We start from the raw sequence: 26,030 nt of genomic DNA, 5'->3' as shown, positions 1-26,030 counted from the left end.
GAGGCCAATACTCTTTTTGAATAATTTTTCATTAGCTGCATAGCATTTCAATGTATAATTTTATCATAATTTATTTACACTTTCCTCTATTGTTGAACATTCAGATGGTTCCCAATCATTTAAAATATCATATATACTACTTTGATAAACATCTTTAAGCACCATTTTTTTCTATGTTTTGGATCGTTTTAGGACAGATCATTAGAAGTGGAACTATTGGCTCAGATAGACCTTCTTAAGGCTTTTCCTATATACTGACATTGCTTTTAATTGCTTTTTTAGGAGGTTGTACTAATGAACATTCCCACAAGCAATACAGGAGAATGCAGCTGTCACCTCTGTCCCACTTGTAAGCAATCTTTTTGGTGAAGATAAGAACTGGATGGTGTTAGTGCTTTCCAGAGATAACCCCTACCCTGGAAATATTCATGCCTAACAATTGATTCAAGGAGGTTAGGCTTTCTTTTAGGGAGTTGAAGGTGAGTGGGTAGGGATCTGGTAGACTCAGTATACATGAGTGTTGGCAGGCAAATTGATTTCTGTGGATGGCTTCTCTCCTGATGTTTCTGTTATCAGTGGCCTGGCCCATAGATACAGCAGCCTCAGTGAGAGGCCTGACCTTGACAGCTGTCATCACAGCCTACTGAACTGCTAATGTGGACTTACACTAAGTAGAATAGAACAAACTCCGCTTACGTGAGAACTGCTTCAGTTTGCTTCTTCTGGCTTCTCAGTTGGGCAAAAACAGTTTTTAAATCCTGAAAAACTATCTTGAAAAATATTGTTAGCAAATATGGGCACTTATTTGCATTAGTTCTGTTGTGCTTTAGTTGGTTTTGGACCAGCTCCCCTTCTGCTTTCGGGCAAACTTTAGACAGGCACGTAACGTCTTTGTTCACCTTCTACTCAAGAGACACAATGCAGAGAAAACCATTTTGAATAAATAACTAAGATAACCAGTTGGGATTTTCTTAAAAAGTCACTTAAATTGTCATTTTTCTAGTTTGATGACTATTCAAATTTGTCTTTTCAAAGATAAAAGGTTCTGCATTTACTATGAGGCTACCATATCAATTATCGTATTTTGATTACATTGACCAATTTATTGAGAGAAACAGCCAATTTGAATTATTTTCCCCCATAAATTTGTCTGAAAGTCAGGCTAGATTAATATAATTTATTGTTTATTTTGACTTCTGGAACTATTAAAGCTCAAAGCCCAGTATCTGGCCAAGACAAATCAATGTTCAGTTTATATTTCTCTTGTGAGTTTGACTATTTTGTCAAGAAAGAAATTATTTATTTGATTACAGATATCAGCACATGAATTTTACAAGAGCAGATTGTAAATTCAGATAAATTAATGGTGGTTCAAACAAAATTTTATTTGCTCAATAGCAAAATTTCTTACCTTTGACAAGTGAAAACTAAGTAATATTTTGTAAATATGTTAATTTTTTCCTGCTGTGAGCATTAATATTTACTTGATATTTTATGATATACAAGCAACTATTTATTTTAAAAAGTGTTAAATTTTGGTCAGGAAAGATATTTAGCAAATGGCATATCACAAAATGTGTTTATTTGGTAGCTTTCATTTCTCTGTCTCTTGGTGACTTCTGTTTTGCCCATTACACTTCAAAATTTGACAAGGTAAACAAACAAAATTTGACCAGGTGACATTTAGGTGATGCTCTGAATTGAAATACTTGCTTGGTGAGATTTTCAAAGGCTGACCTTCTGACCTTGTGTCTAAGTGCCACAGCACTTGAACACTGTGGAAATTCTTGGCTTGCACCCTGGATGATGGTTTAGTTTCAGCCTCCTGAGGTATCATGGGTGGGGAGAGAAGATTTCCTTCCCATACTGTTTGTAACCACACTGGGAGGTTGAGTGTCTCTTGCTTGGGAAGGTTAAGAGGGCTATCACAGTCCCGACATGTATGCAGACTGATTTGGAAGAGTCAGTTCCAGGTAGAGGTGATGTGGAATGGTAAACCTGAGGAACAGTTAGTTCCCTGTGGCTCTCCTGGATCTCTATTACCTTCATTCGAGCCAACAACCGCTTCCTTCTGGCTGTATGAAAACTGCTCAAATAATTAAGGTGGAAACCAGGGACATTAAGAAACTTAGGATGGCTCTAGATGGGCTCACTTACATTCTAGTGTAATTTTTAATAGTTTACATGGGACATGGGGCAGTCCATAATGTCCCTGTGGGGCAACCTTAAGTGTGCTGTTTCACCTGTGCTCCTTCCTACCAGACAGCTCCCAGGAGACCATAGACAAGCGCTGAAGGGAATGACCATGTATGATTCATGGAATGACCTTCAGGGTCTCTAAAAGTAGAATTCCCAAATGTGGCAGCTCCTCATGATGCTTCCAGTTTTATTCCTTAAAATAGCCTTTAAAATCTCATGCTTGCACAAAGATGACAATTTATCAAAAGGCTTTTGTCTTGGGTGATAAAGATTAAACATATGCCATGCTTTTGGTGTTTCTTTTTACCCTTCATTTAGCCTCTTCCCCTTAGCTCCACCATTATGATGTTCTCACAACCACCCCTTGCTATTGTCTTGCAGTTCAAGCTAAGGTGTGATACTATGAGATGGCCATTTTATCTAATTAAATTAGAAATATCTTAATGGATATTCACGAAAACCAATCCTAGGTATTTTTATGACAGTATAACTTTCAATGGCATATCTTATAGGAAAGAAAATCCAAAGGATACTGCATGTTAGAGACCTTTATTTAACTGATGTTAATGACCCATTTCCATATATCTGGGAGCCTGACATGGTAGACTTCCTAACAGACCACAACAGCACTCCTCCTGCCCCATTTCCAGAAATGCAATCCCAGATCATGGCAGAATCCTCCCTTTGACTGCTTAGGGACTTTACTTTTAGCCTCTGTTTTCACTTTCTTCTCTCGCCTCTCTCAGTGATCCTAGGACTTGAAAACAAAGAGATAGATATTATTCCGCTTCCAAAATTGGGGAGTGGCATTCAAATGGCAGAATATATACACATAGCTAAAGGATATTAAACTTAAAATCCTTTAATATTAAATTAGTGTTATTTTTAATATAAAAACTTATTAGTCATTTGAGGCCCTTTGATGAGCATCTAACCTTGGTTCTTTATCTAGAAATGGTTCATAATCGAGTTTGGTGAGAGGTTATCTTTAACAGTTTTTTTACAAGTGTTTTTTACTCACTTTTTATTATTCCTTTTTTGATCAGCCAGTCCTTTTAGTGATTTTCCAAAGTACCAAAATGTTGTGCTTCTTGTTGTTCTTAGATTTTTCCTATTGAGATATTTATATGCAGTCATTCCTATGCCTCTTTCTGTATCCTGGGGTTAGTATGTTAATATCATGTTGAGGTTATTCTTATATTGTAGAGTTTCTGTCAGTCATGTGTATTGTCAATCACTGCAATGTAAATGCTGCCAAATATATGCATTTATTTTCCTAGTTGCAAATTGACTTTTTATGTCTACTTATGAAAGAACCCAGGAGACCAATAGTAATAATTGAGACACAGCTGCAAGAGACTAGATATTATTTCTTTAGCTTCCTATTCTAACAAATAATAAACCACCAATTTGTTTATAAATAAATCAAAAGTCTTTGTAACAAATAAAAACTAAGAAGCAAATGCATACAATTTTCAGATACGAAGAATTATAGGAATGTTAGATATAATCAGAATAAAAATCCTTTTACTAATGACAACCAATTTAGTGAACACTGCAACTATGTAAAATTATAACTGGATTTTCTCCCATCTCTGTTTCTTGAAATTCAAGTCTTCCTTTAAAAAATTGCATCTCTTTTATATTTCTTCAATTCCTGAGTCTTCGAAAGAGCCATCACTCTTTATTGAACCAGTATTTATGGTACATTCATAGACTAACCTATATATCTTATTCACTCATATATTTCATTAATTCATTTACCTCTACTATGAATCAGGTGTTGTGCTGACCACTGGGGTATAAAAGCCAGTAAGACATAATCTCCATCTTCAGAGAAATTAGAGTTCAGTAGACTTTAAATTTCTTACTTACCTACTCCTCCCTCTAGACAGTAAGAGCCCCAAAGGTAAAGACTGTGCCTCCTCATTCATCGCTATGGCCCCTGCTACACTCATCACTATGGCTTGCATATGGCAGACACTCAGTCAGTGGTAAAATGAACTGACTCTCTGTCATATTTATTCTAAATAATTCAGAAACACAAACTTGAAGATATCAACACCTTTAAATGTCTTTAAAACTTTTGCTCACTTCACACAATTATTAACTGTAAAAATAAGTCACTCTATGTAAGTTTGTCTCCTTTCACTTTGTGTGGGTGAATACATCTCTTTTCTCTGGAATATGACCTAGAACCACACCTCTGTGACATAACAAAACACCAGATATGATTGAGAGCAGTGTCTGAATTTTTTATAGGCAGACATATTAAAGACTTCATCTGTCTCAAACTCAGATTATTTAGAAATGCTTCTGCTTTGGTAAGAGAGTGCATTCTTTCTTCTTTTGTGGAACTTGGATACAAAGCAACTGAACAGGTATTTATTGAGGACCTATTAAGGACTAAGCACTGGCTAAGGACCCCACATGTTATCACATATAATCCTCTCGACAAACCTGTGAAGTAGGTTCTGTTTTTGTCCTGCTGTTCTTTAGATGAGGAGACTGAGGCTCAGGGAGCTTGAGTTATTCTCCTATGGTTATGTTGGTAGTAAGTGGGAAGGCCATACTCACCAACAGTCTCTTTGTCGTCTCAGTTCACAATTCCTTGTCAAAGTGGGATTTGTAAAGGTATTTGTGGGGCTCACTTTATAATGAATAATACTACTGGTTGGTTTTTGTGCCTGAATTTGTGTTTTTTATTTGCACTCCAGTTGGTCCAGTGCTATTTTAGTGGCTGTCAGCTTATGGGAATGAACAATGAACTTACGTAATTTGCCTCAAGTGAAGGCTATATGACTGCATGGCACATTGGTCCAGTACATTTAGTTTTGCTGTGGATAAAGAAATATGAGACAGGCCCTACTGCACAGCAGGTAATGGGAGCATTTTGAACTCCAAGACACCTGTGTTGAAGTTTTCAGTATCATAGTCATAATTAATATGGAGGGTTACTTTTAGCAAAACATCATCATCTGAATATTAAGTAAATGTTCATTTGAACTGAGTTGGAATTGGTGTTACAATTTTGTTGGTATTTGGTTAAAACATTTAGTTGGCATTTGATGGTTTTGGGGACTGAAACTATAAGAATTAAGTTTTATGTTTCCATACATTTAAATATCATTGCAATAAAAGCCATGCAAGTCAAAATTGGGAAGGGAGGCAATATAAATTTTTTTCCTTAAGAAAAGTGCTCTGTACTCAATTTTTCAAAATTAAGCATACTGAATTATTCTGTAATACCTAATGAAAATCTTTGTTGCAAAAGAAAAAAAAATGATTCCACACCCATCAGGGGTCTGGCCTGTCCACTCTAAGTCTTTCTTGAGGGATAAAGCATTGACATTTCCTTTGAACCTGTAAACATTATCTGGGACAGTAAAGATCTGACAGCAGGTGAAACACTCCATTACTGTGGTTCTCTAATGCACCTTCAATTGGCCCTGTCAATCAAGGTGCTTGTAGGTTCTTTGTTGCCCTTTCTCCTGATTCTGATAACTCACAGCTGTGTATGCACAGCACCCATTGTTTATAATCATGTTCTTATCACCATCATAAAGATTTGTGAATTTGGGCTAGGAAGTAGTACCAGCCTCACCTAAGCAGAGAAGATAATGACAATGTACTGGAATCTTAAAAGCTTCTGCTTAAAAGATCTCTCAGTCTGTCCAAAATGACTACATGAGTTACTTTTGAGTAATGAAAAGGTAAGTCCCTGTTAAATGCAGACATGGAGGGAGGAGGCAGTATCTGACAGCATATTTATCCTTAGCACTTTGGTATTGCTTATGACTAATTTCCAGTAAAACTTTGGAGCACTAGAACGGAGAACAGTGAGTTCTGATGGAAAGGAAGGAGAAGCTCATTGTATAGCATATGGGCATGTGATGGGACTTATGAGTGAAGGAAGAGAAAGCTGGGAGGGAAAGGCTAGCCTAAGAGCAGTGCCTATCTTGGGTAGCCTAGGGCTGTACTTTAAAAGAGGAAACCTTTTTTGTCTGTGCATAATATCCTGTTCTCTGGTTATTTACAATTTCAATAAAGGTTTTCTATTTTAATAAAATGTATAGAAATGTGTTATAGGTGTTTTTTGTTGTTATATCACTATCACTATCATTATTATTTTTTTCCCATTTATTTATTTTATTGCATTTTCGGTTTTGGGGTACATGTGAAGAACATGCAAGATTGTTGCATAGGTACACACGTGGCAGTGTGATTTGCTGCCTTCCTCCCCATCACCTACATCTGGCATCTCTCCCCTTGCTATCTCTCCCCAACTCCCCAACCCCCATCCCTCCCCTATTTCCCCCCAACTGACCCCAGTGTGTAGTGCTCCCCTCCCTGTGTCCATGTGTTCTCATTGTTCAACACCCGCCTATGAGTGAGAACATGCGGTGTTTGATCTTCTGCTCTTCTGTCAGTTTGCTGAGAATGATGGTTTCCAGGTTCATCCATGTCCCTACAAAGGACCCAAACTCATCGTTTTTGATGGCTGCATAATATTCCATGGTGTATATGTGCCACATTTTCCCTGTCCAGTCTATCATCGATGGGCATTTGGGTTGGTTCCAGGTCTTTGCTACTGTAAACAGTGCTGCAATGAACATTCGTGTGCACGTGTCCTTATAGCAGAATGATTTATAATCCTTTGGATATATACCCAGTAATGGGATTGCTGGGTCAACTGGAATTTCTATTTCTAGGTCCTTGAGGAATCGCCATACTGTCTTCCACAATGGTTGAACTAATTTACACTCCCCCCAACAGTGTAAAAGTGTTCCTATTTCTCCACATCCTCTCCAGCATCTGTTGTCTCCAGATTTTTTAATGGGAGACTATCATTATTATTATTCCCCAACAGCTTGCATGGTACAGAGAGCTTATCACTGGGTACACAGAGTGGGGAATTCAAAGAGCTGGGCTTTTGTCCTGGACGGGCTGTGATGTTTTTTGTGATAGTTTGGGTTTTCCCTTAGCAACCTTTTGGCCTCAGTTTTCTAGTTTACATCATTAAAGTATTGGGCAAAAATGATCACTAGAGTTGCTGCTATCTCTTTCATTCTTTGCATATTCTAGTCTTTGCAGCAAATCATCATAGCATCCTTAGACTGTTTCATGAAGATGACTAATGGTAGTTATTATTATTGTTTTAATGCTCATCTTTCAATGCAGAGCTATTCTTAGTCAAAGACTATGGGAATTCTTACTTTTGTTATCTTTAATGATAGAACTATTTGGTAGCTTTTCAGGACATCCTTAAGCTTGAAACACCAGCTGATCAAACATTTTCATATACTTAGAGTTAGCCGTTATGGTAGGAGCTTTTCTGTTCCTTTCTCTGAGTTTGCTTTTAATTATCCTGCCTTCTGCAAGGGCGCTTCCACCCTAGGGATGGCAAGATGGATGTGTCCAACATCCCAGCCAGGTCTTCAACTGATAGAGGGGAGAAAAGGATGACAGTGATTTTCTTAGGAATTGGTAACTTAACATTATTTTTACACCTTGTTGCAACTCTGAGTGTATTGCCTGGTAAATCTCTTTTCAGTTGCCTATTAATATTTGTATTCATAGGCAACACTTATCTAGAACTTATTTTGTGCAAGGTATTATTTTAAACCTTTAACATGATATTTGATCCTCATAATATCTCCATCCACGTTTGACAGATGAGGAAACTGAGGCATAAAGAGGTTAAATAGCTTGGCAAGGCCCCACAGCTGATAAGAGGCACAGCTGGAATTCAAAGCCAGGCATTAGCACTCAGCATCTGTGGTTTTTATACAATTTGATTCTAGCTTTTATGTGTTACCCAAAAATGTTAGACCCAATTTTATCGTTTTTAATAAATTAAGCCTTGAGGAGCTTACTAATAATTTTATCCTAAAAATGGATCAACTTGTATGTTTCACCCTTGATTTTCTGTTTTTCACTTTTTATGTCTAGTAAATAAGCTATTGGGAACCAACAGAATCCATATATCATTAAATACCAGAGTTGGAGAAGAATGGGAGGATTCTAAAGGACATAGATGAACAGCCAGATAAAGAGTTACATAGGGTGAGGTTCAGAAGGGCCCTAAGTGCAGGAGCTTCTGTCCCCCTGCAATTGAGATGTGCCACCTTCCTGGCCCATGGATGTATTCAGCAACCTGAAAGTGATCCAAACTCTGTTCTTTTATGTTTTCGTTGGAGGATTCATCATTCAGGTGTGATTAATTACACGATTGACCATTGTTGATCAACTCAGCCTTCAGTTCTTTTCTCTTCCTTGGAGGTCAGGGTTAGGGGACTGAAATTTTTAATGCTTTAATCATGTGGCTGGCTCCCCCTGGCAATCAACCCCTCATCTTGTAGTTGTCAAGGGGCTTTCCAAACATCCCTGACTGAAAGGGGCTTGCAATGAATAAGAGAACACATGTTCATCTTCCTTTCTCTGTAACTGCTGTGAGCTGTTTCAAAAACCTAGAACAAAAGACAAAATATTTTAACAAAAGATACTCCTATTGCTCCTATCACTCTAATCACTTAGGAAATTACAAGGGTTTCAGGAGCTGTGAGCCAGGAACCTTGGACAAAGACCAAAATATATGTTTCTTTTTATATCACAATATCACAGCATGATACAGAGAACCTTCCACCTTCAGGATTAGATCTAAGAGGGCTGGCACCATGTTTTGTTACTCACCGCTATGTCCTTCATGACTAAGCATCTTGCATGTAACAAGTACTCACGAAGTATTATTGAAATTTTTGGATAGATTGGACGACTGTTGATAGTGTTCTAATTACATTATTAATATTCACTGGATTATTTTTATCCTAACCGTAAAAATAATACTTCATAACTCTATGGATTATTTGTTTTCCTTCATGCATGCCAAATTACCAAAAAATACTGCCTTCATTATTTTGGCCTAGTGGGATGGAAATATCAAGATTCTGGGGATCTTCCTTCTAGTTCTGATTCTGCTGTTCTAGCTATAGGATGTTGAGCAACTGAGCCTCAGTTTTCTGCTCTGTAAAATGGGTCTTATAATAACTTCCCTGTTATCTCATAAGGCTTGTGGAGGGCCAGATGGCATAATAGCTTAGGTGACAATAGATGAAAGGCATTATTATTATTTACAGCATCACCCACTTTTTAGTCTACCTGTATGTTTCATCTTTGGCTTCAGATTTTAAAAAGGAGTTCATGCGAACATTTGTCAGATGAACACTGGAAAAGAGAAAGAATACCCATTTTGGGTGATTCATGACATCCCCGTTTGACTGTGAAAGCTGTGAGGACAGGGATCATGATTGTTCATTTTGGTTTGTTTTGTTTATCAAGAGCATGGTAGACCCTCCATAATTGTTTCTTGAATGAATAAACATAACTCTTGGCTTCCAGTATTAGATCATAGAGTCAAGTAGCCATCCATTCTGTGCTCCGTGAGAGTGGAAGCAGCAGTCACCATCAGATGCTGGAGAGTAACATAAGGATTTCAACTGCTCTGCTTAACTTCATACAGAAACTACCCTGTGTGGTGGGGCAGGGGCTGGGGCAGGGAGAGAAGTGACTATAGAGAAATAATTTCAACTTGAAATACCTAAAAAATGTTGGAATTATGGCTTTTCTGCTTGTTTGGAGAGAATTGAAGCCTTGGAAAATCCTTTTTCGCTTCCCTTCGTGTGTCGTAATATTGGAGAAGAGGGTGGAGCAGCTCATCTCCTCGCAGTCTGCTCACATCTTCTTTCTACATAAGAACATACCTCCCCTCTCCCTGCCTTGCAATGGACATAACAATTCACTGCCTACCTGAAATTTAAAAATGGAATTGCTGCTTTGTATGGCCAATAAATTAGCCTAGAGAGCATGACTTTCACCTCCCAGAAGCTTGCTCAAGTGGGCATTTCTTGAAAACATCAATGGCTTCTGCTGTAGACGTAAAGGAAGGCAACATACAGCTGTTAGAGGATTTCTCTCCTCCCTAACCAATAGTCATAGAACCCTGAGAGAGAGTCCTGAGTCATGTGCAGAAGGACCTCACTTCTAACCTGATTTCCAAGTGACCAGGAATCAACAGCTGGTCATCAGCTTCCCTCTAAGATGTGTGCTGCTGGGTTCTAGAGATTAAATGTGGGCCCAAACTCTGTTCATCCCATGGCAAATGGGGCCCTTCTTTGTCAGGACATGGACTAAAGCAGAGGTGAAAGAAATGCTTAAAACAAAGCTGGTTTGGGCACAATGATATTAAGTGCAAGGGGGCAGCGGGGGCTGGGGGCTAGAATGCTAAACCTAAGAGCAGCTCTGTACTGTTAGGCAGGTTTTGAGATTACTCAAAAAACGAATGACACAGATGCTTGCCAGGGCTTTCTGAGCATTTCCTGAATATTGCTTTCACATAAAGTGAAATAAAGGGCTTCCAGATATTTATCTAGACCAAGAGGAAACATCTTCAGAGCTTCTGGGATATTCTTATACAAAAAAATAGGAAACTCATTTTAATTCAGTATTTCTTAAAAATTGAACAATGTCACAAAATACTTCAACAAATATTTGGAAATCCACAAAAGTGCCTAGAGCAACTTCCTGATTTAGAAAAAAAATAATGTGAGTATTAAATCAGTGAGACAATGTTCACCTAGAGAAAAATAAGCCCTGAATTTCCCTTTGGAGTATAGCAGGGCATTGGTATATGATTTTCTGTGCCACTTCCTGCTTCTGTTTCTTTCACAGCTACAGACCCCCTAATTCTGTTCAATTTGTCTTTTCCTCCTCCTCTTTGGAACTGCACTTTTGAAGGCAGTGGAACTCCAATCTGGAGATCAAAGTTATTTCTTAGTCTTCAGCTTCCCTAACTTTCACACAGCAATGATGCCAGAGGATTTCCTCCTTTCCCCAAAACCACTCATTATGCTTTTGTGAGGAGGTTTCTTCCTAATTCTCCCTCATCTCTACCCTTACCTGTCTCTTCCTTTCCAAACCTACCATCGCTCACTACTTGCAGAAACATGTTGATGGCTGCTTTGTTGATCTTCTATTCATATGCCTTTCTCCAACTCTTAACTGAGCTGCTAGGGAATTTTGTTAATATAAGTTTATTATATTAATGGCACTCTCCTGCTTCAATAATATTCCTCATCCCTGCCCTTTACCTCCTGAGCTAGAAACAGATTTTATGTCATGAAATGTACATGACAATATGGCCTCCCCTTGCCTCCTCCCACCCATGTATCAGTCTGGACTCCTGTAGTTCTCCTAATATGCTGTAAGCATTTCCTTCTCTATATATTTGCTCAAGATTTTTCCTCAGCCTGGAATGTTCTCCCCACCCCCCAACTACCTCCCACTATCCTTTCTCTAAATGTCGGCTGCATTCCTCTCTACCTATTCTCCAATTCTGGCTGTTCCTGAAGCATTTCCTGATTCTCTCTCCAGCTAAATCCCTTTCCCCTTTGAGTCTCCGGAGCTCTGCATATTCATCTCTTTTTCTGATGTCCACCTCCATCCTGGCCCTGGGTGTCCCTACATAATCACAGTGCCTCTCCTCCACCACCCACTCAGAGTCCTTCTGTGCAACTCTGAATCATCTAAGAGGAATCAGGATAGTTTTTATAGAGTAGCTTCTCAATACATTATTTTAAAGAGAACTATGTGAGTTTATACATAAGATTCAAAAGTTAAAAGACTATCTCTGTTTTGTAAATGTATCCTCATTTCTTCCCTGAGTGTTTATATAAAGAGTGCCCTTAAAGAGTAAAATTGCAGAGGAAAATGGTTTAATATCCATGCATATTATTTAGACCTGAATGATAACCAGCAGTCTTTTCCTTATCCAGAGTCAAAATATGTCTTTGATTTATCTAACAATTATCAGGTTAAAGAAATCCTAAGTTAGTTTTTGGTAATGTATGATTTTCTCTATGAAAATACTACTGAGGTCATAACCCAGCTGAGCGTCACTGGACTGGCTCTGCCATTGATGTGTTTTATATGCTGCTGTTATTCACATTTGGTTACTGATGGTAACGGAAGACTCTAGTCTGTTATAATTCTGAGATTTTATTGGTGATACAATAGTTCTGTTTGGAAGAAGGAAAATAATAAAACCAGTTTTAGCAAATATGAAAAATGAGAAAAGGAAGATATTGGTAATGGTTTATTGTTAAAAGAGAAGGAAATAATCTTTAGCCCAGGAAATGAGATAAGGGAAAGGTTTTAAAAGTGACCTGAAGCAGCTGGGGGCAGTGACTTTCAGATCAAAAGCAAATTGTGCTAACAAGGAAACTTAAGAGAGGATGAGAACACTCAGCTGTCTGGATTTAACACAGCTGGAGACAATGAGAATCTGTGAGATTCTCATCCTCACAGTGATTCGGGAAATCAAGTTGAGAAAGTGCTGATTAAAGGTGGGCAAGGCTCTGGGACATTTACTAGTACTGAGAGAGAGAGAGAGAGAGAGAAGTGAAGATAGAGAAAAGCGAGGAGAGAAGACAGGGGAGAGGAGTCTGGGGGTATTACATTCCATTTGTCTCACCAGCACGGCGGATCAGGAGCCATGCTGGGTGCCAGCCATTGTAGGAAGAAGCAAGAATGCTCAGCATATGGAAGGAGATGTAAAAACGTCAATAAATGGGTTTGCTTTGCCAAATTTTGTAAATAACAACACATGTGCAGACGGGAAGACAGAAAGGAGGAGCTGGGCAGCCGTCCCAGGATGGGGGCTGCTTTGCTGGCGTTGGTACGGCTGTGGTGGGGTTGGACCTCACTGTGAAGTACCTTGGAGCCTCTCTCTGGTAAGCCCTGATAACATTTTTATCTATGTTGGAAAATGGTGATTAAAGGAAAGAGAAGGGTAAGTCAGACTATAAGATTGAATAAGAGAATTTGTATTCAGAAGCTAAGTACTTCAGGTCCCACTTTGGTTGAAGACGAGCTGAAAATCTAAAAGGTTTAGAACAGTGGTCCGTATTCTTCTTTTTCTTTTTTCTTTTTTTGAGATGGAGTCTTGCTTTGTCGTCCAGGCTGGAGTGCAGTGGCACAATCTCGGCTCACTTCGCCTCTGCCCCACCAGGTTCCAGCAATTCTTCTGCCTCAGCCTCCTGAGTAGCTGGGATTACAGGCACATGCTACCATGCCTGGCTAATTTTTGTATTTTTAGTAGAGACAGGGTTTTGCCATTTTGGCCAGGCCGGTCTCAAACTTCTGACCTCAGGTGATCCACCCACCTTGGCCTCTGAAAGTGCTGGTATTACAGGTGTGAGCTACTGCGCCAGGCCAAGAACAGTGGTCCATATTCTTATCCTAAAGTCAAGTCAAACTCTGGCTGGGTCTAACACAAATGTTGCCATTCTTGGAAAGTAAAACAACTATGGGAAGACAGATTAAATAGTTAAAAGTGCAATTGGCAGTTAGATTAACATGTGTAAGCAATCATAGCAAATGCTAATATTTCATGAGTTATCATAGCTGCTGGGCCCTGGGCTAAATTCTTTACTAGGATTATCTCATTTGGACCTCTCAGTAGTCCCAATTTATAGCCATGGAAACTGAGGCTTAGTGAGCAGACCTAGCTTACACAAAATCACAAAGTAAAATTGTTGTAGAAGGAGTATTCAGACTCAGACTCCAAGGCCAGCCACTACTGTCAGCCCAGCTTCTCCTAATTGATAATCACAAATGCTGAGGAGCTGGGATTTCAGTCTGGGTCTGTCTGACTTTAGAGTTCTTTCCTTTTTCACGGTGGAAGCACAATCTCTTCTGAAGAGCTGAAAAATAGAGTACTCACCAGAAATTTTGGGATTTTGGAGTAGGTGAGAGAGAGAAGAATGGTAAGGTGTATAACGTTTAATCTAAGGAATAACTCAATGAAGTAGATACTACCGTAGTTCCCACATTGCATACAGTGCCCAGAGATGTTCAGTAACATGTCCAAGGTCACACAGCTAGAAAGCAGCAGTGCCAAAATTTGGACCTGACAAGACCAACTTCCGAGTTCACACTTAACCACTTATCCTTCTCTATATGTAAAAAGACCCATAACTTGAAGAGCCTCTGTGTCATATGAGACAGAAAGTTGCTCTGTTGAGAACTTAAGATGGTTAATACTAATAATAGTTAACACTTACTGAACACTCATGATGTGCCCCAGTCACTGTTCTAAGTGCCTTATGTGCATTAGTTATTCAGTCTTCAAAACAGCACTATGAAAGGCATGTACTCGGTAGGCAGATCATGAGGTCAGGAGATCAAGGCCATCCTGGCCAACATGGTGAAACCCCATCTCTTCTAAAAATATAAAAATTAGCTGGGTGTGGTGGCACACACCTGTAATCCTAGCTACTCAGGAGGCTGAGGCAGGAGAATGGCTTGAACCTGAGCCAGGATCATGCCACTGCACTCTGGAGACAGAGCGAGACTTTGTCTCCGGAAAAAAAAAAAAAAAAAAAAAAAAAACAAGACGCATATACAGATGAGGAAACAACACAGAGATTAACTGATTTGTTCAAGGTCACACAGCCAATAAATTGGACAGGTGAAAGTCAAATTCAGAGCTCTTTGAATTCTACTCAATTCAAGAAATATCAGGAGTTACCTTCCCAGTGCAAGGTCCTGTTTAGTAGATACAAGAGTTTTGCAGGTAGGTAAGACACACTTCCTGTGCTCAACATTGAGTGGAAGATAAGAATAAATAAGTGTCCCCAGAGGTGCCAATGCAGGACAATAGCAGTCAGTGATGGGACTCCCCTCTAGCGCAGGCAGGCTGGGCTCAGAGTGGGGTATAAAGGCAGTGATCCCAGACGTGACTTTGAAGATGAGTGGAATGTTGATGGATGGGAATGGGGGTAGCAGTAGAAAACCTTAAGAAAAGCTTGTGGAAGGTGGCCAAGGCTACACAGCTATTAATATTTATAAGTTTGAAACAGATAAAGTCCTTGGAACAAAGTAAGCACTCAATGACTGTTAGCACTCCTGCTGCTATTGTTAATGGACTGAGCTGGAACTAGATGCTGAGACTTGCGATTTTTTTTCAGCGTTGAGGAGACAGTTGATAAGCCTAGATAGGAAGTCTTTCATCTTGTGGCTGTCCTGGTTTGCTGGGCTGAAGAATTTTTTATTTTATTTGATAGGTCCTGGAGAGTTATGGAAGATTTTTAATGTGGAAATAACATAAACATTTAGCTATTTTGTGGGAAAAAATACCATACTGTCTGCTGGGTACTGAGATGGGGATTTTTCTTCCCCCTACCTTTCTTCCTTGTGTTGAAAGGACTTACTTTCATGCTCTTCATTACCTGCTACTGTTGTCGAAGGGAGTGTGACCTGCCTCCTTGGACTTCTAATGAGTCCTATCCACCTTTCCACTCCCCAGGCAGCCTTCTAGTCCATCTTTTCTTTTCTGAATAACTCAGACCCTTCTTGGCTGGATTTTTCTCAAAGCTGCAGTATCTCTAACTCCCTGCTTTCTTTCCTTTTCACTCTGTTTCTTTCCAGCACTCCATGCCCCATCTGAAAGCCAAAGGTGAAAGATGACAGGATAAATCTTACTTTGGCTACCATAGCAACGTTCTCCTGCTTTGCTGCTCACTTTTGAAGTGTCGCCCTCCTGTGAAAAGTTATTTTGCATAAAATTGCTTCGCTCTTCCAGAGGCTTTGGGCTTTCTTTAAGCCTTCCTCTAAGCAATCATGAGAGGATGGTCTTCTGTCTCCAGGTGGGGCATCCGAACACATCTTCCCCAGTGGTCTAGGCGTTCTTTACTATATACAGAGCCACTCATTCCCTGTTCATTCTTTCGTTTCTAAGAAAAATGCAGTCAGAGATGATGAATCTTCAATTGTATTACATAAGTCCTGGTTTGAACCATCAATTTACAAATGACTCAGCTTTACGCTTTTAAAACTTAAAGTGCTATTGAAATTAACCTGTAAATTTCTAGACTACTGCCTGTTTATGAAGACTGTGCTTGTTATCTTCACTTGATCCCAGAGAGCCTCTCTCCACCCTTTTCCCTGTGCACTCACCCTATGCCCCAGAGCCTGACCTATGTGCTCCACCTCCATGGCCCACTTGCACTCTGGTTTCCAGTTGGGTTTGACTCATGGGAGGTACCAACAGGAGACCAGAGAAGGAGAGCAAGGTGGGGATATTTATCTTTCCGGCACTCTCTTTGTGGTGCTACTATGGATTGACCACATCCTACAGTAGAAGATCCGTCAGGGGCCATCTCCACACAGCCCTCTGTTCCCTCCAGAATATCTCCAGATTCTGGAAACCCCTCCCTTCCTCTTACCTCTTCACATATATGGAGAGTGCCAGACCAGGGTTTTGTACTCTCTGTTGTGGTTTTCCTAAACCCTGCCCATGCCTGTAAATAGTCCCTTTGCTATACTCTTTTCAAATTATCCAATTTGCACATGCTCTCTGTTTCCTGTTGGGACCTTGACTAATACAACGTCCAAAACTATTTTACTTTGTGTGAGTGCTCCAATATTGCTTGTTTTGTTTAACAAATCTATAATTCACTGTGGGTCATTCTTTGTAGATGCAGATTATTCTGTCTCTAAGAACAATTTTCTCACCATCATAAAAGACGGTGTTTCCTCTGACCCTGCACTTCTGCAGCAAATCTGTTTGAAACACATTTTATTGATGATGATGTTAGGTTTGTGGGAATGGAATAGTAAATGCCCTATTTGCTTGTCCGATCTGACCTTGGGGAAATTTGAGGGTCTTCCTCTCCTTTTGTGTTGAAAGAGTATACAGATCTGCAAATCTTCTGAGACCATGGGCATTAAAACCCTACAGGTGTACACATCCAGTGCAAAAGGACATGTTGGAAACAGCTTGCTTTTTTTTTTTAACACTTCATAAAAATTCATAAACTGCTACTTCCACAGGGAATTGAATTAATTAAATTATTTCCAATTGGGAGCTTAAGGTGGAACAGTGGCTCCAGAAGGTGTTCTGAAGAGAGCCATAAATGAGGAATGTGGATGATTTCCTTTGAAAACTATGAGTTGGAAACTGCATGTTCCTGATTCTTTCAAGACTGATCCCAAATGATATCAAGAATAGCATGAGGTTCACATAGCTCAGCAGGTGTGAAATTCTGCAGCTGAATTAAATAGGTTCCATTATATTGCAGAAAGAGCTCTAATGGGTTTCTATGGAGCACAGCCTAAGAATATCATGTCTCTCCTTTGTATCTCAGGATGGCTGGCTTGGTTTGTTGTTACTAATATTATACTTCAATCTCCCTGTAAGATGGACAAAAATGAGCAAAAGGCCTGTCTTATCCCTAGGAGGATCTAGATATTATAACAGCACCAAGAGGGCAAATCAAAAAGATCTCACTTATAAGGCCAGACCAAAAAATAATGCTGAGGATATAATTTAATTGTAAATTTATTATTCTCATTCATATAAATATTTTCTTTTAATGAGCTCATTTTGTCCCAGATATTATCAAAGAATCATTTGGTTTTGGAGCTGAAGGAATTGTAAACACTGTAAAACTTTAGGTTTCTATTCTTTTAAATTTTGAACTGGGCTCATTTAACCTTACATTCAATTGAAAAATAACTACAGGCATTTCTATTCTATTACTTATTAATTCCACATTGTACTTCCAGTTTTTGTCATTAATATTTAAGCTGACATTATTATCTTTAAGTTTTCCAAACTAACAAATCTCCCATAATTCTTTTACTTGTTTTTCAATCAAAACTGAACTTGAAGTCAGGATGAATTATTCATTAATCATTTCCATTTATTCTATTTCCTTATTTATTCTCCTTAGCTGGCATGGAATCAAGGCATTTTTTTAATTTGTTGCCCTTATTGCAAAATATTTATATTTCTCTTCTTAATTTTAAAAGCAGATGAGTTGAATTTTTGACATTCTTTTTGTATAAGAAAAGAAATAAATTTAGGGTGGGCATGGTGGCTCACACCTGTAATCCCAGCATTTTGGGAGGCCGATGGGGGAAGATCATGAGGTCTAGAGATGGAGACCATCCTGGCCAACATGGTGAAACCCCATCTCTACTAAAAATACAAAAATTAGCTGAGTGTGGTGATGTATGCCTGTAGTGCTAGCTACGTGGGAGGTTGAGGCAGGAGAATCACTTGAACCCAGGAGGCAGAGGTTGCAGAGAGCAGAGATCACAGCACTGCACTCCAGCCTGGGCAACAGAGTGAGAGTCCATCTAAAAAAAACTCAAAACCTTAAGTTGCTTTTTGTATGTCTTGGTTAAATATATACATATATATAATAAATAATAAATAAAAATTATATATATATAAATTATATCCTTTTATGGATCATTTATTTTCTGTTGAAAAATTCTTGCTTTTCAGTTTGAGTCACCTGGAAGAGAAGAAATATAGACAGGTTATTTTTGGGCATCCAAATTTAAGATTTAAACTCTGGAGAAAGCTTTTGTTAAAGGTTATATGTTCCCCTTTCTTGAGCATGTTCAATCCCAGAGATAAACAGATGTCTCTTTTCTTATGTATTTTCTTCCAATTATGGTACAACAAAATTCTCAAATTGAGGACAAACCTTAAAGGAAATGTCAGGCAATCATCACCCTGTTCCTTGGATTCCCTCTATGATATCCTGCTAGATGAATGGCACCTGCTCAACGAAACTTACTCACTGGATATCACCACTACAAGGATTTCCCTAAGACATAAGGAAGGACATACTGTTCTAACCCAAATTGTTAAAAGATTCATGGCTCTTTATAGTAAACTCTTTCTCCTTGGTTTGACTTCTGTTTTTATACACAAAAATTGGATTTGCTCTTTCAGAATTTGAAGGCAACCAGGATTTAACTCAAAACTTATTTTCTATGCTTCCTTAAAATCTTTCTTCTCTCTCTCTTTCTTTCTCTCTCTGCTTCCTTCTTTCCTTCCTTCCTTCTTTCTCTCTTTCTTTCTTTCTTGGACTTTAACTCTTGTTGCTCAGCCTGGAGTACAATGGTGCCATCTCAGCTCACTGTAACCTCTGCCTCTTGGGTTCAAGCAATTCTCCTACCTCAGCCTCCCGAGTAGCTGGGATTACAGGCATGCCCCACCATGCCCAGCTAATTTTGTATTTTTATTAGAGACGGTTTCACCATGTTGGTCAGGCTGGTCTCAAACTTCTGACCTCAGATGATCTGCCTGCCTTGGCCTCCTAAAGTGTTGGGATTACAGACGTAAACCTCTGTGCCTGGCCCATATGCTTTTTCTTACCATGCACTTGTCTCTTAGATAGCGTAACTTTTGACTCCACTGGCAGACTAAATAGTTTCCTTTGAAAGACTTTCAGTGTTTCTGCAGTGGACAGTACCCAGAATTGGCCATGATCTTTGCAGGTTGTGGAGATTTTAGATGAGTTTATCACCAACCAACCACTTCTGGTCACACGACACACCACTGACTGATTTTACTTGATGGTAAAGCTGGCATAAGCATCTCCATGAATGTTTACCATCATATTTTTTTTCTATGGCTCCCAGGTTGTTCTCATGGACTTACTTGTGGTTAACTTCCCTCCCCTTTTATATTTAGTTTAATGTTTTCTAGACCAGAATTCTTATGGGCAAATGCATGGCTCTTCACTCTCATGAGTTATGCCCAATTCCTAGAAAAGTGGATTTTTTTTTAGAATTCTGCAATTCAGAAATCTGAGTCTCATGCATATTGATAACTTTGTGACAATAATGATATCCAGCAGAACCAGATGTCTTCTAAAGGTCCCTTCTCTTGGGTTAATCATACATGTAAATATTTGTCAGGAATGAAATTAGAAAATTAATCTTTTGGAAAGATTAATTCCTCATGAAGAAGGCCAGTAATGTCTCTAACATCAAAGTTTATTGGGGGAGAGGAAATTTTTTCACTTATTCACACAACAAACATTTATTCAGTGGCTCCTTCTGTGTAATAGATGCTGAACAGATATCTTTATGTTTCAGGTGGCTAGTCTTTAGGGTAGGAAACATACTGTATTCACTTTAAGTCCTTTATTGTTTAATAAGTGCTATCAGGTTATTTGAAAATCTTGGATGAAAATTATTTTCACCTGTTTGTGAAATAATCAGATGGTCACAAATCCTCCTTTCTCTAGGCTTTCTTCTCCGCTAAAATGAGTCAAATGCAATTGTCTATGTCTTCATTGCCATTAACTTTGTAACATTTAAATAAACGTCATCTTGTTGTTGGTGATGTTTTTTGCAGGGGGGGGAATGGTTGTTTGTTTTTTGATTTATTTAATTTCTTTTGCCTAACAAATATCTTTCCCTCATAATGGGATCTCCATCTAAACTCATACCAAATATTCAGGCTGCACAGATGCTTGTTTCTCATTGTAATGATATGGGTGTTACCCTCATGGACATACGCTGGAGGTTTGAAACTCATTTACACACTTGACAGTGAAAGATGATGCCCAGCTCTGCAGTGCCAACTTCCTCTGCCATTGGCTTGCTCCTGATAAGCCTAAAAATAGTAATAAATAGCTTTTATTCACATGTTATTCGTGGAGGGGTGCCTTCAAAAGACTTTCCTGTAAATCTGCAAGGTAGACGAAGCCATGTTCTTTCTCCAGTTCTTCTGTTAAGAAAGCCATAGCCCCTATTTACAGCTTGAAACTATCATGGAGGCATTCCCTTAATTCCCTTGGGGCTCTTTCCAGTATTTCATAAAGATGTCTCTTCTCTGTATCTAAAGAAGTTTTTAAATTCTCCCATGGGAAGATTTATATTTTCGTAGTGGATGGTTTTTCTTTTCCACATGCATATGGTGATGGAAACTTTTGCTTTCCAAATGTCAAACAACAAAAGAGTGATTAAATTATGACAGATCCGTATACTAGGATACAATGTGGCAATTAATGTTTTTGAAGAATAGATAATCACACAGGGAACTGCTCTTGATTATATCAGTGTTGCAGGGAAGAAGTATACTAAACAGCAGGATCCCCATTTTGTTTAAAAATTTTATATGTAAAAAAAGCACTGGAATGAAATATACCAGAATGTTAGCAGGAGTTTTCTCTGGATAGTAAGATTATGGTTTACTTTTATTTTCTTTATAGCTTTTTGAATATAATTAAAAACATAAATGTTATTTTTACTGTTCTCCACAGATTATTAAATTTTAGCTAGAGGAATCCTTTGAGTCTTGCTGTATTTGAGTGATGCTTGCTGTCTTTCATTTGTAAAATTACATTTTAGAAATCAAACCTTACATTTAAATGAGAGGATTGTTTTCATTAGTGTAGACATTTGAAATAGTATATTATTAGTGTATACATTTCAAGTTGGCCATTATAACCTACTTGCTGGTCTGTTATTTCCAAAACATGACGCTTTCTTATATAATTCATTAATTCAGCCAAACATTATTTTGAGGGCTTTCTACATTTGCCTGTAGATACAGAGATGAAGACAGCCCAGCCTCTGCTCTCAAGAAATACCAATCTGGGTTGAGAAACAGACTAGTAAAGCAGTAATTACAGCAGTAATTGCATTGGAGAACGATTTCACGAGAGAAGGCGGTACAGGGTGCTCAGGGAGCTCTAACAAAGAACACCACGTTCATCCCAACTTGGGTGAGGTTGGGAATTCCTCCTGGAAAATGGCCTCTGAGCTGAAGGAAGCTCTTCTCCTTCAGATGGCCAACCTCAGATTTAGAAATAAGGACAACACATGTCAATCTTGGTGGACAGTGGTTGCCTCAAAGGTTTCTTACAATGGTTAAGAGTTTGAAATTAATTAAAAAAGACAAACCAGGCTGGGCACAGTGGTTCACACTTGTAATCCCAGTACTTTGGGAGGCTGAAATGGAAGGACTACTTGAGGCCAGGAGTTGGAGACCAGTCTGGGCAACATAGCAAGACCCCATCTCTACGATAAATAAAAAAAATTAACCAGGCGAGGTGGTGCGTGCCTGTAGTCCCAGCCACTCATGAGGCTGAGGTGGGAGGATCACTTGAACCCAGGAGTTGGAGGTTGCAGTGTGTTGTGATTACGCTACCGCACTTCAGCTTGGGGAACAGCGTGAGACCCTCTCTAAAAAAGTGAAAAAACAGGAAGAAAAGAGAAACCAGTTAACTTGGGCTGTGGGACCTTTATACTTCCTTATTGTGGAGTTCTCTTAATCTTCAGGGTTTCCCCTTCTGTTTATTTGGGCAATGCTAAAGCATAATTGCCTTGTTCTCCAATTATCACAATGATGTGTTTTTATAATGTTTCATATTACATATTCTTTTATGTAGTGGTAAATACTGATTTTGATCAGGTCTTTTGTTCCTGTTTCTCCCCTGACTCCCTCTACTCTGCAGAAAGAGGCAGGTCAATGTTGTTTTTTTTTTTGTTGTTGTTGTTTTATAAGGATAAACTGAGTTTCAGAATGATCACATGGCTTCTCCAAATTATGGGGTAAGTTAGTAATGAAACTAGAAAGAGAAATTAGAATTTCTTTGTTCAAAGCTCTGACTTCTAAAGTATTTCTCCATGTAAGTAAAGTAGGTTGTTTGCCAAAAATGCATTCATCCTTTAAATCTGTACTGAAAGTAATAAGCTTAAAATAAAGTCTCATGAAGATAATATTGTTAAAGCTTAGGCCATAAATTAAGGCTATTTGAGTAGATTAAAATGAGTCCTGAGGGAAGCCTAAAATTTGTCTGTTTAATTAATTTGTTCGGCAGTGGATTTTAGGTTTTTTTTGGAAAAATAGTATTTGAAACATTCTTACAACACAGCTAAGAATGTTTTATGATTTGATTCACTTAAAATATTTTAAATAAGAGGGATGAGATTAAAGATGAAATCAGAATTGGCGCAGTATCTATTTTTATGCTACTGAATGATTATGACTTTATTTTCCTGGCTGGGTGTGGTGGCTCATGCCTATAATCCTAGCACTTTGGGAGGCCGAGGTGGTGGATCATCTGAGGTCAGGAGTTCAAGACCAGCCTGGCCAACATGGTGAAACCCTGTGCCTACTAAAAATACAAAAACTAGTGGGGCATGGTAGCACACACCTGTAATCCCAGCTACTCAGGAAGCTGAGGCAGGAGAATCACTTGAACCTAGGAGGCAGAGGTTGCAGTGGGCAAGATTGTGCTACTGGGCTCCAGCCTGGGTGACAAGCAAAACTCCATCTCAAAAAAAAAAAAAAAAAAAAAAAGGTTTTCCTATAAACTATTAATGAAAACAATACTGTTCTGATGATGCTTTTAGTAAATGTTTTTACTACTAAAAGAATTGATACCCTAGTAAATGATGGTCATTAGGTATTTTACGCTAAAATACTCTAGCAGCAGTATAAATAAATATGAAAGAAAATACATGTATGTTTTATTGAAGATGTCTAGCAGTTGAATTCCCTCATAGTTTTTCCTTCTAAAATATTCATATATTTTATATTATTTAATAAAACATGTACCATACTTTTATTTAAAATAAGTATTTTCTTGATTTATATACAGAAAATGTTGCACAAATTGGAGTTTGAAGAACTTTGGAATGTAAGAATTGTCTTATATTTTATATGGAAATTTTTATTTATCACAATATTGGTGATTTGATTTTAGAGATATTACCTCAAACTATTTAGTCTTTGGCTCCTACCTCAACTGGGCTTAAGATTTTATAATATGTAATGCATTATTGCCGGCAAATTCTGCTTACCAACTTTCATTGGGGCTTTTCTAGGAAAAAATGAAAATAAAAAAATCACCTCAACACTGAGGTTCAAGGGTTTATTTCAGAGTTCAAGAGAGATATAAGCAGAAACTGATACTTTGTCTGGGGATCTAGAACTTGTATCTAAACTTCATGCGAACAGACTGATGTTTAGTGGTACCCACCTTTTTCTGTCCTTTGCTCTGAGCATCTGTGACGATGGGATTGAAGAACATGGAGCTTCCTGAAGATGATTGAGTAACCATGTCATAATTTTCAGTCAGTCTTACTTGCATAACCATGGGCAAGTTATTTCACTTTCTAAGCCTCTTAATTATTGAGCTTTGAGTAGAGTAGTATCACAGGCATGAAAAAAGATACAAAAGAAGAAAATAGATACCATCCTTGGACTGTATGGGAATACTGACCTAATAATCCACTAAATTATGTACCAGTATCAAAAAATGGAAAAACTCTGCAGTTAGGCAAACTGTAAATGTAAGAGATGAGAAACTAATAGAAGGTTTGAACACAGCTAGGTGAAATCAATACTGGAAAGCTTCATGGGGGGCTCTGAGGGAGGGGGACCTGTAGACCATGGATTGGCCAAGATAGCACTGATTTTTTTAGGACCTGAACCTGGTTCACAGATGACTTGAAGTAATTATCTCAGTCAGAAGAGGAAGTATCTGTGTGTGTGTTTGTGGGGGATATTTAGTCTTACTGTGGATTAACTATTATCTATTAGAGTTATGATCAGGATTCAGGGCTGATGTAGATCATAATTCCTTAAATAGAGGCTTCTACTTATTTTGAACTGCTTCATTCCTGTGGTATAGGAGAGTGAGCTCTAGGCCGGATTCTCTGCATTTGAACCCTAGCCCTGCCATTTTGTCAGTGGTCTTGTAAAAGTTACTCAATTGCTTTGTTCCTCTGTTTTCCCTTCTGTAAGATGGGGCTACTATTGGTACCAACCTTATAGACTATTTTGGAGATTAAATAGGGTAGTTAATATATGCAACTGATGTTCTAAATGTATATAAATCATTTAGAATAGTGCCTGGAACTCAATACATTGATAGACATTAGTAGTAGTAGTGGTGGTGGTGATTTCCATTTCCTATACCTGTTTGTTTGTTTGTTTTAAAAAAATGTAGTACTGACTGGATTCTTGCCCCAAAGCAGAGCTGTGTTGGTAATTGATTCAGGGATCAAGGGAACCATGTGAACTTATAGATCTTCTCCCTTCCGATATCCCCTGCCTCTCCTAATCATACTCCACTGTTCTGCCCCAGACAATCCAAAACTGTGACCTGAAAACTGAGTTTTAAGGAGGTTATTGTACAGTAACACATGTTTGTCTTTGTATCCTTAGGAATGAGGGGAGAATCATACTTTATCGGAATGAGGAGCCCAGGGCAGCAGGGACACATCCCTGAAGATGGAGGACTTTTCTTACTCTGCTGCATAGACAGGGACTGGGCTGTCACCCGCTGTTTTGCAGAAGAAGCCTTTCAAGCAATCACTGACTTCAATGACCTCCCCAACTCGTTGTTTGCGTGCAATGTTCACCAGTCAGTGTTTGAAGGAGAAGAGAGCAAGGTAAGAAGCCTTTTTCTGTTCCTGAAACGTGGGGAGATGTGGCATTATCTCAAAGTAATTCTGTTGTTCATTTGTGGTTGATGTTTTGAAGTGTTTGGAAATGTTTAGTTGGCTCTATTTTTGGCAAGTGTACCAGGATGAGAAAAGCCCGTTCTATTATCAGCTAACTTTAGAGATACATCTGACAGGGTTGTAGCTGAAACTATGTTGAATCAAACTGAGCCTTCTGCGACTCATAGGTCTATCTAGCAAAACAAGTGGTGTTAATATGGATTGTAAGACATGCCCCTTAGGCTAGGAAGCAGATGTATTAACCTTCTAAAAGTTTCCTTTCCCTTATTCTGCCATAAATACCTTTTTCACAAGAGCGCAAGCTCCATTTTACCTCTACCCTTCCTGCAGCTTGCTGAATATTCTAAAAAAGGCTTCTTAAGCTGTGAGCCAAGTCTCATAGCAGATATTAAAGAAAGTAAGTTGGTTGGCATCTGAGTCCTTCTTTGCTCACTGATACGATGGTGGTATTGCTACGTGTGTGTTGTAAGAATTTGAGTGACAGT

General features: G+C 38.6%; 1 protein-coding gene across 4 annotated transcripts in view; it reads left to right on the top strand.

Moving 5' to 3' along the window:
- Positions 1–26,030, top strand: part of RCAN2 (regulator of calcineurin 2) — a 289,445-nt gene that overhangs the window by 8,424 nt on the left and 254,991 nt on the right. For all 4 annotated transcript variants that reach the window (XM_032299597.1, XM_032299600.1, XM_032299598.1 and 1 more), the window contains exon 2: positions 25,247–25,473. In XM_032299597.1, coding sequence (XP_032155488.1) covers positions 25,249–25,473 — 225 coding nt within the window. In that variant the 5' untranslated portion in view covers positions 25,247–25,248. The remainder of the gene's footprint in view (positions 1–25,246; positions 25,474–26,030) is intronic.

Source organism: Sapajus apella, unplaced genomic scaffold, assembly GCF_009761245.1.
Source record: "Sapajus apella isolate SASKATOON/1434 unplaced genomic scaffold, GSC_monkey_1.0 scaffold41, whole genome shotgun sequence".
In the NCBI taxonomy this organism is placed as follows: Eukaryota; Metazoa; Chordata; class Mammalia; order Primates; family Cebidae; genus Sapajus; species Sapajus apella.
The sequence above is the reverse complement of the archived record's forward strand: the minus strand, read 5'-3'. Positions and strand labels throughout refer to the sequence as shown.